The sequence below is a fragment of the Dendrobates tinctorius genome, unplaced genomic scaffold (assembly GCF_039654945.1).
Source record: "Dendrobates tinctorius isolate UK_male_01 unplaced genomic scaffold, ASM3965494v1 ptg000011l, whole genome shotgun sequence".
NCBI lineage: Eukaryota > Metazoa > Chordata > Amphibia > Anura > Dendrobatidae > Dendrobates > Dendrobates tinctorius.
In genome coordinates this window covers 25,728,402-25,741,144 of record NW_027361679.1, presented here as the reverse complement: position 1 = coordinate 25,741,144, position 12,743 = coordinate 25,728,402, and the positions used below count along the sequence as shown (strand labels likewise).

The 12,743-nt window shown below is 45.2% G+C and overlaps 2 protein-coding genes across 2 annotated transcripts in view; one reads left to right on the top strand and one right to left on the bottom strand.

The window, feature by feature from the left end:
• The window catches only part of RASSF6 (Ras association domain family member 6), a 275,225-nt gene that overhangs the window by 64,886 nt on the left and 197,596 nt on the right, over nt 1–12,743 (bottom strand). The gene's annotated exons all lie outside the window — the stretch shown is intronic.
• LOC141101307 (albumin-like) overlaps nt 9,844–12,743 on the top strand; it is a 36,111-nt gene continuing 33,211 nt past the window's right edge. Inside the window, exons 1-3 of the mRNA XM_073590323.1 lie at nt 9,844–9,990; nt 10,423–10,486; nt 11,584–11,716. Of these exons, the coding sequence (XP_073446424.1) occupies nt 9,912–9,990; nt 10,423–10,486; nt 11,584–11,716 (276 nt within the window). The 5' untranslated portion in view covers nt 9,844–9,911. The remainder of the gene's footprint in view (nt 9,991–10,422; nt 10,487–11,583; nt 11,717–12,743) is intronic.

Sequence of the window (12,743 nt, the reverse complement as noted above, 5' to 3'; positions counted from 1 at the left end):
GAGCCTGTCACATAGAGCTCAGATATCAGTGGACCTCACACAATCCACAAGTGTCCAGTGTCCAAAAGTGTACGCAGAGATTCAAAATCTCCATTATCCTCTCGTCACTTTTGTCACAGGCAGCTGTGCCATCGAGCCTGTCACATAGCGCCCAGATATCAGTGGGCCTCACACAATCCACAAGTGTCCAGTGTCCAAAAGTGTGCGCAGAGATTCAAAATCTCCATTATCCTCTCGTCACTTTTGTCACAGGCAGCTGTGCCATCGAGCCTGTCACATAGCGCTCAGATATCAGTGGGCCTCACACAATCCACAAGTGTCCAGTGTCCAAAAGTGTGCGCAGAGATTCAAAATCTCCATTATCCTCTCGTCACTTTTGTCACAGGCAGCTGTGCCATCGAGCCTGTCACATAGCGCTCAGATATCAGTGGGCCTCACACAATCCACAAGTGTCCAGTGTCCAAAAGTGTGCGCAGAGATTCAAAATCTCCCTTATCCTCTCGTCACTTTGGTCACAGCTGTGCCATCGAGCCTGTCACATAGCGCTCAGATATCAGTGGGCCTCACACAATCCAAAAGTGTCCACTGTCCACAAGTGTGTGCAGAAATTCTTAATCTCCCCTGTCCTATAGACACCTTGTACCTTGTTTTACATTACTATATAGTTTGTTGGATTTTGTCTACATTTCTACCAAAAATGAGGAAGGCTGGTGGAAGAGGCCGTGGAATTGGGCGGGGGTTGGCAGCTGGTAATGATGGTGTTGGTGGTGGATCTGATGGTAGTGGCAAGAGCAAAATAGGACCGAATGCAGGAGGTGCTGACCCTGCGTCATCGTCTGGCTACATAAGGCCTCGAACGCTTAGTTTTCTAGGAGTTGGCAAACCGCTTTTAAAGCCAGAGCATCAGGAAAAAGTTTTGTCTTACATTGCTGACTCAGCCTCCAGCTCTATCGCCTCCTCTTCTTCAGTTGTAAAAAGTAAAAGCACTGAGTCGTCATTGGAGGCTCATGTTCATGAACCACACCTTTCCTTGTGTCCTTCACCCCAACCAAGATTGAAGGATGACGCAGGCCATACTACTGATTACTCCATGGAGCTGTTTTCACATACCATGCCTGGATTATCAAGTGAAATGGTGAATTACCAAGGCCAAGATGAATCTGACATGGAGTGCACTGATGCACAGCCGCTGATGGATGATTCTGCTGGTACATTCACTCAGAGCACTACATTGTCCTCGCAGTGTACAGAGCCAGATTCTGACCCTGATGAGACTCAGGTGCCCCTTCCCGCACACTATACCACCATACACGGTGACACAGAGGAAGGTGCACATGACATAGAAGAGGAGGTGATGGATGACCCAGTTGTTGACCCAGATTGGCATCCATTGGGGGAAGAGGGTGCTGCTTCCAATAGCTCAGATGAGGAGCATCCACAGCAGACATCGACATCGCAACAGCTGTTATCTGGCAGGCCCGGAGCACTCCAAAGACAGGTTCCAAACATCAAAAGAGTTGCTGGACAGCTTGTCCAGAGGGTCAAAAGATCACAGCGTGCTAGGCTGCAAAATGTCTGCCAAAGTAGGAAGAGTGCAGTGTGGCACTTTTTTGAACAAAATCCTCATGATCAGGCCAAGGTTATCTGTAAGAAGTGCGCAAAGACCTTTAGCCGAGGGAAAAATCTGAAAAATTTGAATACCAGTTGCATGCTTAGACATTTAACCAGCATGCACTTGCAAGCGTGGACACAACACCAAACCTCAAGTGCCACATGTGCAACTGATCACAACGAAGGTAGTCAGCAACGCTACATTGTTTCCCCCACTGTAAGCCCACCGGTTAGCACAGCAGCAAATGTTGAGGTGTCGTTGCAAGGCCACAGCAGTCAGGGAATCCCACTGTTATATCAACGAAAGACTGATTCTAGGCCATCAGAAAGAACACCAACTCCACCACCATCATCAACCCTCTCTCAGTCCGCCCTGTCCACCGCTACTTCCACCATATGCAGCTCTCAAGTCCAGCTCACCCTCCCAGACACTATGAGTAGGTCAAGAAAGTACTCAGTCTCTCATCCGCGTACACTGGGTTTGAACGCCCACATTGCCAAACTAATCTCGTTTGAGATGATGCCCTTTCGGTTGGTGGAAAGCACAGCTTTCCGCGAACTCATGGCCTATGCAGTACCACGCTATGACCTACCCAGTCGCCACTTCTTCTCTCGCAAAACCATCCCAGCCCTCCACCATCATGTGAAAGACCGCATTGTCCATGCACTCAAGCAGTCAGTGAGCGGAAAGGTGCACCTCACAACTGATGCATGGTCCAGTCGGCATGGCCAGGGCCGTTACGTGTCCATCACTGCGCACAGGGTTAATGTGGTGGATGCAGGGTCCACAGGGGACAGCGGTGGTGGGACAGTGCTGCCTAGCCCACGGTATAGGAAACAGTTGGCTGTAGGCGTTCGACCCTCCTCCTCCTCCTCCTCCTCCAGAAGCGAAAGCTCGTCCACAGAGCGCAGTCGTACGAGCACTCCATCTGCAGCTGCCACTGTTGCACACGATGTGTCCCCCTATCGAGCAGCTAGTGGAAAGCGTCAGCAGGCTGTGTTGCAGATGATGTGTTTGGGCGACAGACACACCGCCGAGGTGCTGGCCGAGTACTTGAAGCGACAAACTGAGTCATGGCTGGGCAGTGTACATCTTGAGGCAGGCAAGGTAGTTAGTGATAACGGCCGTAATTTTGTGGCAGCCATAGCCCTTTCAAAACTCAGCCACATACCTTGCTTGGCTCACACCTTGAACCTGGTGGTGCAGTGCTTCCTCAAAAATTATCCGGAGTTAACAGCCCTGCTCCAGAAGGTGTGAAGACTGTGCGCGCACATCCGCCGGTCGCCTGTACACTCCGTTCGTATGCAGAAGCTGCAGCGATTGCTCCACCTTCCCAACCACCGCCTCATTATCGACATTGCAACAAGGTGGAACTCCACCCTGCACATGGTGGAGCGGCTGTGCGAGCAGAGGCAGGCCATAATGCATTTGTGGGAGGATACACGGCCAGGCACTTTGAGAGCAGACATGGAGTTGACAGGCGTGCAGTGGTCGAAGCTGAAAGACCTTTGTAAAGTCCTTCAGTGTTTTGAGGAATGCACACGGCTGGTAAGCGCAGACGACGCCATCCTAAGCATGAGCATCCCACTTATGCGTCTGCTCATGCAAACTTTGACGCACCTTAAGGAGCAGGCGTCTGCAGCCAATGTTGATGAGGAGGAAGAGGAGGAGGGAATCCTTGATGACATTCAGCCATTGTCTGCTCAGGGACCTCTCCTGGACGAGGTGGAGGAAGAAGAGGAGGAGGAGGATGATGATGGGGATCATTACTTAGGGGAGGAGGATGCATCTCGTGGGGCAAGTGAAAATGTTGGCGTGGCAAGGTCTGGTACAGGGTTTGTGCGTGACTGGAGGGATGTGGATTTGCCAGAAAGTGCTCCTCCACCCAGCACTCGCAGTGCATCATTGACACCGGGAACATTGGCCCACATGTCAGATTATGCCTTGCGGATCCTAAAAAGGGACCCCCGCATTGCCAAAATGATGAACGATGACGACTACTGGTTGGCCAGCATCCTGGATCCACGCTATAAAGGCAAATTACAAAACATCATGCCACAGGAGAACCTTGACCTAATATTGGCTAATAAACAAGCAACTCTGGTAAATCGGTTGCTAGAGGCATTCCCAGCACACAGCAGCGGTGATGGTTCTCACACGAGCCGTACGGGCCGGGGGCAGCTTGGCAGAGGTGTTCGTGGTGCACACAGCAGAAGTGGCGTTGGAGACAGGGGTTTCATGACAATGTTGTGGACTGATTTTTCAAATACCGCTCACACAACTGGTAATACTGCATCGATGGAAAGTGACAGGAGACAGCAGTTGTCAACTATGGTTACAAACTACTTTTCCTCCCATATCGATGTTCTCCCACACAGGTCATTCCCCTTTGACTATTGGGCCGCTAAACTGGACACCTGGCCTGAATTGGCCCAATATGCCTTACAGGAGCTCGCTTGCCCAGCTGCAAGTGTGCTATCGGAAAGAGTCTTCAGTGCAGCTGGATCAATCCTGACAGAAAAAAGGACCCGTCTGTCAACCCAAAATGTGGATGATCTAACCTTCATTAAAATGAACCACGCATGGGTTTCCAAGGATTTTGTCCCACCTTCCCCTGATGACACATAGGGTGACAGAAAAATGGCTTGCTTTGGTCCACCTCTTCCTGGTACTTCACTTATTTCGCCTTTTGCATCAGCTGAATGTCCAACATCAACATATGCCACTTTCTAAAACTCCCTAACTGTGCTGCCTCCCCCCCCATGGCCGGGGTCAACACCTAGCGCACGACACCGTGCGAGTGCCGTTGCCCTGGACAGGTGGGTAGGCCGACTCTTGGGCGCGGGCACTGGCACAGGGTCCCTCATAGTGCAATCAAGTGTCTCTGACGGTGGTGGTGCACACCCGCCGTCAGACACACCGCTGTACTATGAGGGGCCCAGTGCCAGTACCGACGCCCACGAGTGGGCCCCCCTTGCTTGGGCAGGGCCCCAGCATTGGCAATCTTTACCTCTCCCTGCTCCTCCGCTGTGTTATCTGGGCCGTCAAATCCATACTGGGCCTAACACCGTCTGAGCCTGCCTCCTGAGACATATATTTTGAATGTGTACGCTATCCATACATGTTATCCAGGGATACGGTACCCTTTCTAACCTTTGTGCAATCACGTGCAATCCATACTGGGCCTAACACCGTCTGAGCCTGCCTCCTGAAACATATATTTTGAATGTGTACGCTATACATACATGTTATCCAGGGATACGGTACCCTTTCTAACCTTTGTGCAATCACGTGCAATCCATACTGGGCCTAACACCGTCTGAGCCTGCCTCATGCTGTATAGACATATATTTTGAATGTGTACGCTATCCATACATGTTATCCAGGGATACGGTACCCTTTCTAACCTTTGTGCAATCACGTGCAATCCATACTGGGCCTAACACCGTCTGAGCCTGCCTCCTGAGACATATATTTTGAATGTGTACGCTATCCATACATGTTATCCAGCGATACGGTACCCTTTCTAACCTTTGTGCAATCACGTGCAATCCATACTGGGCCTAACACCGTCTGAGCCTGCCTCATGCTGTATAGACATATATTTTGAATGTGTACGCTATCCATACATGTTATCCAGGGATACGGTACCCTTTCTAACCTTTGTGCAATCACGTGCAATCCATACTGGGCCTAACACCGTCTGAGCCTGCCTCATGCTGTATAGACATATATTTTGAATGTGTACGCTATCCATACATGTTATCCAGGGATACGGTACCCTTTCTAACCTTTGTGCAATCACGTGCAATCCATACTGGGCCTAACACCGTCTGAGCCTGCCTCATGCTGTATAGACATATATTTTGAATGTGTACGCTATCCATACATGTTATCCAGGGATACGGTACCCTTTCTAACCTTTGTGCAATCACGTGCAATCCATACTGGGCCTAACACCGTCTGAGCCTGCCTCCTGAGACATATATTTTGAATGTGTACGCTATCCATACATGTTATCCAGCGATACGGTACCCTTTCTAACCTTTGTGCAATCACGTGCAATGCATACTGGGCCTAACACCGTCTGAGCCTGCCTCATGCTGTATAGACATATATTTTGAATGTGTACGCTATCCATACATGTTATCCAGGGATACGGTACCCTTTCTAACCTTTGTGCAATCACGTGCAATCCATACTGGGCCTAACACCGTCTGAGCCTGCCTCATGCTGTATAGACATATATTTTGAATGTGTACGCTATCCATACATGTTATCCAGGGATACGGTACCCTTTCTAACCTTTGTGCAATCACGTGCAATCCATACTGGGCCTAACACCGTCTGAGCCTGCCTCCTGAGACATATATTTTGAATGTGTACGCTATCCATACATGTTATCCAGCGATACGGTACCCTTTCTAACCTTTGTGCAATCACGTGCAATCCATACTGGGCCTAACACCGTCTGAGCCTGCCTCATGCTGTATAGACATATATTTTGAATGTGTACGCTATCCATACATGTTATCCAGGGATACGGTACCCTTTCTAACCTTTGTGCAATCACGTGCAATCCATACTGGGCCTAACACCGTCTGAGCCTGCCTCATGCTGTATAGACATATATTTTGAATGTGTACGCTATCCATACATGTTATCCAGGGATACGGTACCCTTTCTAACCTTTGTGCAATCACGTGCAATCCATACTGGGCCTAACACCGTCTGAGCCTGCCTCATGCTGTATAGACATATATTTTGAATGTGTACGCTATCCATACATGTTATCCAGGGATACGGTACCCTTTCTAACCTTTGTGCAATCACGTGCAATCCATACTGGGCCTAACACCGTCTGAGCCTGCCTCCTGAGTCATATATTTTGAATGTGTACGCTATCCATACATGTTATCCAGGGATACGGTACCCTTTCTAACCTTTGTGCAATCACGTGCAATCCATACTGGGCCTAACACCGTCTGAGCCTGCCTCATGCTGTATAGACATATATTTTGAATGTGTACGCTATCCATACATGTTATCCAGGGATACGGTACCCTTTCTAACCTTTGTGCAATCACGTGCAATCCATACTGGGCCTAACACCGTCTGAGCCTGCCTCCTGAGACATATATTTTGAATGCGTACGCTATCCATACATGTTATCCAGGGATACAGTACCCTTTCTAACCTTTGTGCAATCACGTGCAATCCATACTGGGCCTAACACCATCTGAGCCTGCCTCATGCTGTATAGACATATATTTTGAATGTGTACGCTATCCATACATGTTATCCAGGGATACGGTACCCTTTCTAACCTTTGTGCAATCACGTGCAGTCCATACTGGGCCTAACACCATCTGAGCCTGCCTCCTGAGACATATATTTTGAATGTGTACGCTATCCATACATGTTATCCAGGGATACGGTACCCTTTCTAACCTTTGTGCAATCACGTGCAATCCATACTGGGCCTAACACCGTCTGAGCCTGCCTCATGCTGTATAGACATATATTTTGAATGTGTACGCTATCCATACATGTTATCCAGGGATACGGTACCCTTTCTAACCTTTGTGCAATCACGTGCAATCCATACTGGGCGTGAGAACGGCTGGCGAGCTGTTAAGCAAGCTACAGCACCTGTCCAGACAAGTACAGGGATTCCCTAGCGAGGAGACTTATTTGATTGTTTTCAATGTTGGGACAGCAATTTTTGGGGAGCACTATACTCTGGAGAATGATAGATGGGGCCCACCATACACTGGAACATTCCAAAGGTGGACATCAGACACTGGAGCAGCATTTACAGGGCCCATTATACACTAGAGCATTAGAAATGGGGCCCATTATGTTTGGAGCATTATTTGGGCCCATAAGACAGTGGAGCTTCATCCATGGGGACCAACATATACTGTAGCATTATGTGGAGCTCATCATATACTGTTTCAAACATTATATGGGACCAATGATTCTGTATGGAGAAATAGATGGGCCTCGTCATGAGATGTAAAAAGTGAGGTATTTTTCATTGTACTATACCGCTATTTATCTGCCGTATCGGAGCATGATGAGTTGTGGTATGTGTTAAAGGGGCGCTCTTTCGCCCAGGGCACATGAAAACCTGCAGCCAGCCCTCCCCCCCCCCACAACTTTAGCCAAATAACCCCCATTTTTCAGTGCGTAACTTGTATTATGAAGTTAATTAAGGTTGACAAGCTTAAGTAAGAAGAATTGATGCTTTTGGCATTCAAATGGGCACTGTAGGTGTGTTTCCTGTCCTCCTCTCACTGCCGACTTTTATTCCCCATTGACTTACATTGGGTTTCGTGTTTCGGGACGACCCCGACTTTTCCCTATAATCGGACGATCTTGCTCGACCCGACTTTTGGAAAAGTCGGGTTTCACGAAACGAAACGCGACCCTAAAAAACCAAAATTCGCTCAACTCTAATCATCACTAAATAGTCTAAGTTGGTGAAGTGAAGAAAGAAAAATATTGGCAAAAAATAGATTTATGGGATAAAATAAATACAAATTGCCATGTGCATATGCCCTAAAAATTTCTGGTGCAAGCAATTATCTTCATAAGTCATATACTTAGTGTAATGAAGTCCATCTGTGTGCAATCTAAGTTTCTCTTGGTCTATCAGTATATACACACCTTTTCTGAAAGGTCACAGAGGCTGCAACACCATTAAGCAAGAGGCACCACAACCAAACACCGTGAAGACCAATGAGAAATCCAAACAAGTCAGGGACAAAGTTGTTCAGAAGTACAACTCAGGGTTGGCTTATAAAATAAACCCCAATCTCTGATGATCTCCTGAGCACCATCAAATCTATTATCATCAAATGGAAATAACATGGTGCCACAACTAACCTACCAAGAGAGGGCCGCTCACCAACAGTCGCAGCCTGGGCAAGGAGGGCAATAATCAGAGAGGCAGTACAGAGACCAAAAGTAACCTTGAAGGAGCTGTAGAGTTTAAAAGCAGAGACTGGAGTATCTGTCCATATGATCACAGAAAGCCGTACACTCCATAGAGGTGGACTTTATGGAAGAGTTGGCAGAAGAAAAGACTTTACTTACACACAAAAATTGTAAGGCTCATTTTGAGTTTGCCAAAAGACGTGAGAGACTCGTCAATTGTATAGAGGAAGGTCCTAAGACCAAAACTTTTTGGCCACCAAGGTAAATGCTATGTCTGGCACCAAATCAACATAGGTCATCACCTCAAGAACACTATGCCCACAGAGAAACATGGTGATGGCAGCAACATGCTTTGGGGATGTTTTTCGAAAGTAGGAGCAGGGAAAATGGATGATGTGGAATGCAGAGATATTCTTGTGCAAAACCTGTTTCAATCTCTCAGTGATTTCAGAATGAGATTAAAATTCACCTTCCAAGAAGACAATGACGCAAAGCATACTGCTAAAGCAACACTCAAGTGGTTTAAGGGGAAAAGTATAAATGTTTTGGAGTGACCCAGTCAAAGCCCACACCTTAATTCAATTGAGAATCTGTCATCACACTTGATTAATGCTGTTCACCAGAGGAAAACATCTAACTTGAAGGAGCAATTTTACCTTGATGAATGGGGAAATATATCAGTAGCCAGATGGGTGAAGCTCATAGAGACGTAATTGACTTTATAGGAATCGCTACAAAGTATTGACTTTAGGGGGTGAATAGTTATGCACACTGAATTCAGGTATTTTGTCCTATTTATTTGCTTCACAATAAAAAACCCAAATGTTCACAATTGTAGGCACATTCTTTACATGAACTGATGCAAACCCTCAAAATAACCAGTGAAAATTAAGGTTGTTAGGTAGAAAAACAAAAAATTGTCAAAGGGGTGATTACTTTCCCAAACCACTGTATATATGAGTAAAATGTATAGGAACAACAGAGAAGTATTATGTCTTTTTTGTTATTTAACTTTTGTACACATTTTGAGTAGACTATGAACAGAAACCGAGGAGCTGTCATAATCAAGGATCACTTTACTTAACCTTTGGTTTGTAGTTTCATTGAGTAATAACCTAAGACTGATGCAGTTCATTTGTGGACATCTACCTGACATACAAGGACTTTTAAAGAGATGGGTGCCAGTATCAACCTAATTTACAAATAGTGTGTTTTTGTCTTCCCCCTATTTCAATCACAAGATAAATATTAATAATTTATAGAACCAGTCTGGTTAATCATTTGTAAATGGAGCCAGACACCAAATATATTCACAAGATTTTCACATATTCGAGGTCCTCCCCAAGGATCTGCAGCCATGAAGTGGGTCACTCTGATTTGTGTTCTCCTCTGCACGATAGCAACTGAGTCAAGACATTTGCAAAAGAGGGATACAGGTAAGAGAGGATTGTAGTAAGTACTAACCAATATGTGATTATTATCTATGCAGACAAGCAAAACTTCACTCATCTTTACTTTGTTCAGCACGCAGAAAATGGTATGAGCTGCACTGTTACATTGCATCCTGAAAAGACCATATGTACAATTTTACATATTTTGCAGTCAATACTATGCATTAAATTTTGTTATTATCTGAAGGGTTGATTGCAAATTTATCTTCACAGTAATGTCACTGTTGCCAGAAACGCGTCAGTTCTTAACATGTCGCCAGTACTGGTTCATGATTTTATGGACTTCTAATAAAGACAAAGTTATTTTAAGTTATCTCCGTTTGGATGTGCCGAATTTCTTCTTTTCCACTAATCAGAATTATAATTTGCATGAAATTTGTATTTATATTCTTCCCTGTTTTTCCTTTTTTTTTCTAGATCATCATCCCAGGAACATTGGTGGCGTGTATGTTACTCTCGGCCAAGACAACTTTAAACACATGTAAGTATTTTTATCTGTTTTTACATAGTTTTCTATCTTTTTAGCTTTGCATAATTTATCCACTGTATTATGGGAACCTAAAATAATCATTCAAGCAGGGTAAATGTGGGCAGCAAAATTAGACATTAAATTATATGGCCTTTATACAGCTCAACATTTAATAAGTCTCTACTAAGGGGCTTGTCATAGACTACCTTTCCCTTGCCTCCATAACAAATTCATTGTTTTGTCATTCATCTGGTGAATCACAATTCACAATCCTCCAGCAATTATAATTAACTCATTTGCAATCTACTAAAAACCAGGAAATGCTATTAAGTTTCTTTTTAGTATGCCATAGAGCAAACATGGTATTTCTGTCCCAGAAGCCTGGATAACAATAATACAAACACCAATGAAAAGCAGTGTAACAAGTCCGATATAAAAGATAAAATAGAAATCTTTATTATAAACAGATGAGGCACAATAGAGCTAAAAAGTGACACTACAAAAGAGGCAGTGTATAATGAGCCACAAATAAATAATGAATGGTAAACATATGGATATAGTATCCCATTGGTAATGTGAAACAGATACTGTGTAGGCAAAGTGATACATGGAAATGCCATCCAAATAAAGGGAACAATCCCTGGCTAAACCATCAAGAGTAAAAATGCTGCCTAGACATTGAATTAATAGAATCACATATCTAATGGGAAATGCAGCTCAGTGTACACAGCCGTGCCCCAACGTGCGTTTCGGAGAAGTTCCGGACTTGTTACACTGCTTTTCATTGGTGTTTGTATTATACATATATACAGTGTGTCCTACACTGTCCCATGATGTGCTGGAATCTTGATGGTGGTCACCAGTACATTTTGTGTTAATATGTGGTTGACTAAGTATTCCAGCTCATTTTGCTACCATTTGTTCTTATTACTGGATAACAATAATATAAGCTCTTTAATTTTCATATAAATGTACACCCTTCTGGGTTTCATACTGCAAATATATTTGCAATAGTAGCAACAATCATAAGAATACAAAAGTATTCAAAGCCGATGCATTTATTGTGCTGCCATATTGAGAGTCATTAACCTCATGCTATTATTTTGTAGACTGCTTGTTAAGACCGCTCAGAACTTCCAGAAATGTACACTTGAACAACACTGGAAACTGGTTCAAGAACTCTCCGCCATTGCTGAACACTGTGTAGACCACAAAGATGAAGCAGATTGCAAGAAACGAATGGTATGAATGTTTGCTAGCGATAATACCATAACATAGCTTTTACACTGAAACCCCCACATTGCAAGTTATAATCAGATAGTTTGCAGATCCAAAGTAATCGTCACTATTTTACATCTAGATTGTAGTAACCTTCCATGTCACGAGCCGGCTGAATCTCTACATATTAACAAATCAGTCTTATGTTAACCCCTTTCTGACATCAGAGGTACTATCCCATCCATGGTACCCGGGTCTCTATGACCGGGGACGGGATAGTAGTTCAGTGCGATCAGCGGCACCCCCGGGGGGAACGCCGCTGATCGCAGCCGGGTGTCAGCTGATTATCACAGCTGACACCCGTCACTATGTGTCAGGGGCGGTCACGAACCGCCCTGGCACATTAACCCCTGGCACACTTCGATCAAACATGAACGCAGTGTACCGGAGGATTAGGGAAGCATCGGGCAGGGAGGGGGCTCCCTGCGTGCTTCCCTGAGACCCCCCCCAAACAGTGAGAGGTGCTGCGCTGCTCGGAGGGTCTCCTTCCCTGCAGGCCTCCGGATCCAAGATGGCTGCGGGTGCCTTCGGGGGCCTGCAGAGAGGCGGCTTCCTCAGTGTCTGCTGAGAGCAGGCTCTGAGAAAGCCTGCAGCAGCGCCTGTCAGATCGCTGATCTGACACAGCGCTGTGCAAAGTGTCAGATCAGCGATCTGACACTAGACAATGATGTCCCCCCTGGGACAATAAAATAAAGTTAAAAAAAAAAAAACGTGTAAAAGTAGTTTATAAAAAAATCCCCAAATAAATTTAAAAAAAAAATTGCCTAATAAATTCATTTTTTGGAAATAAAAAAAAACAATAAAAGTACACATAATTAGTATTGTTGCATCCGTAACGACCTGCCCTATAAAACTGTCCCTCTAGTTAACCCCTTAAAGCATTGTTTTTTGCTTTTTTATTTTTAACCGGTTCCCGACCTGTGACACAGCGTATGCGTCATGAAAGTCGGTGCCAATCCGACCTGTGATGCATACCCTGTGTCATGAATTC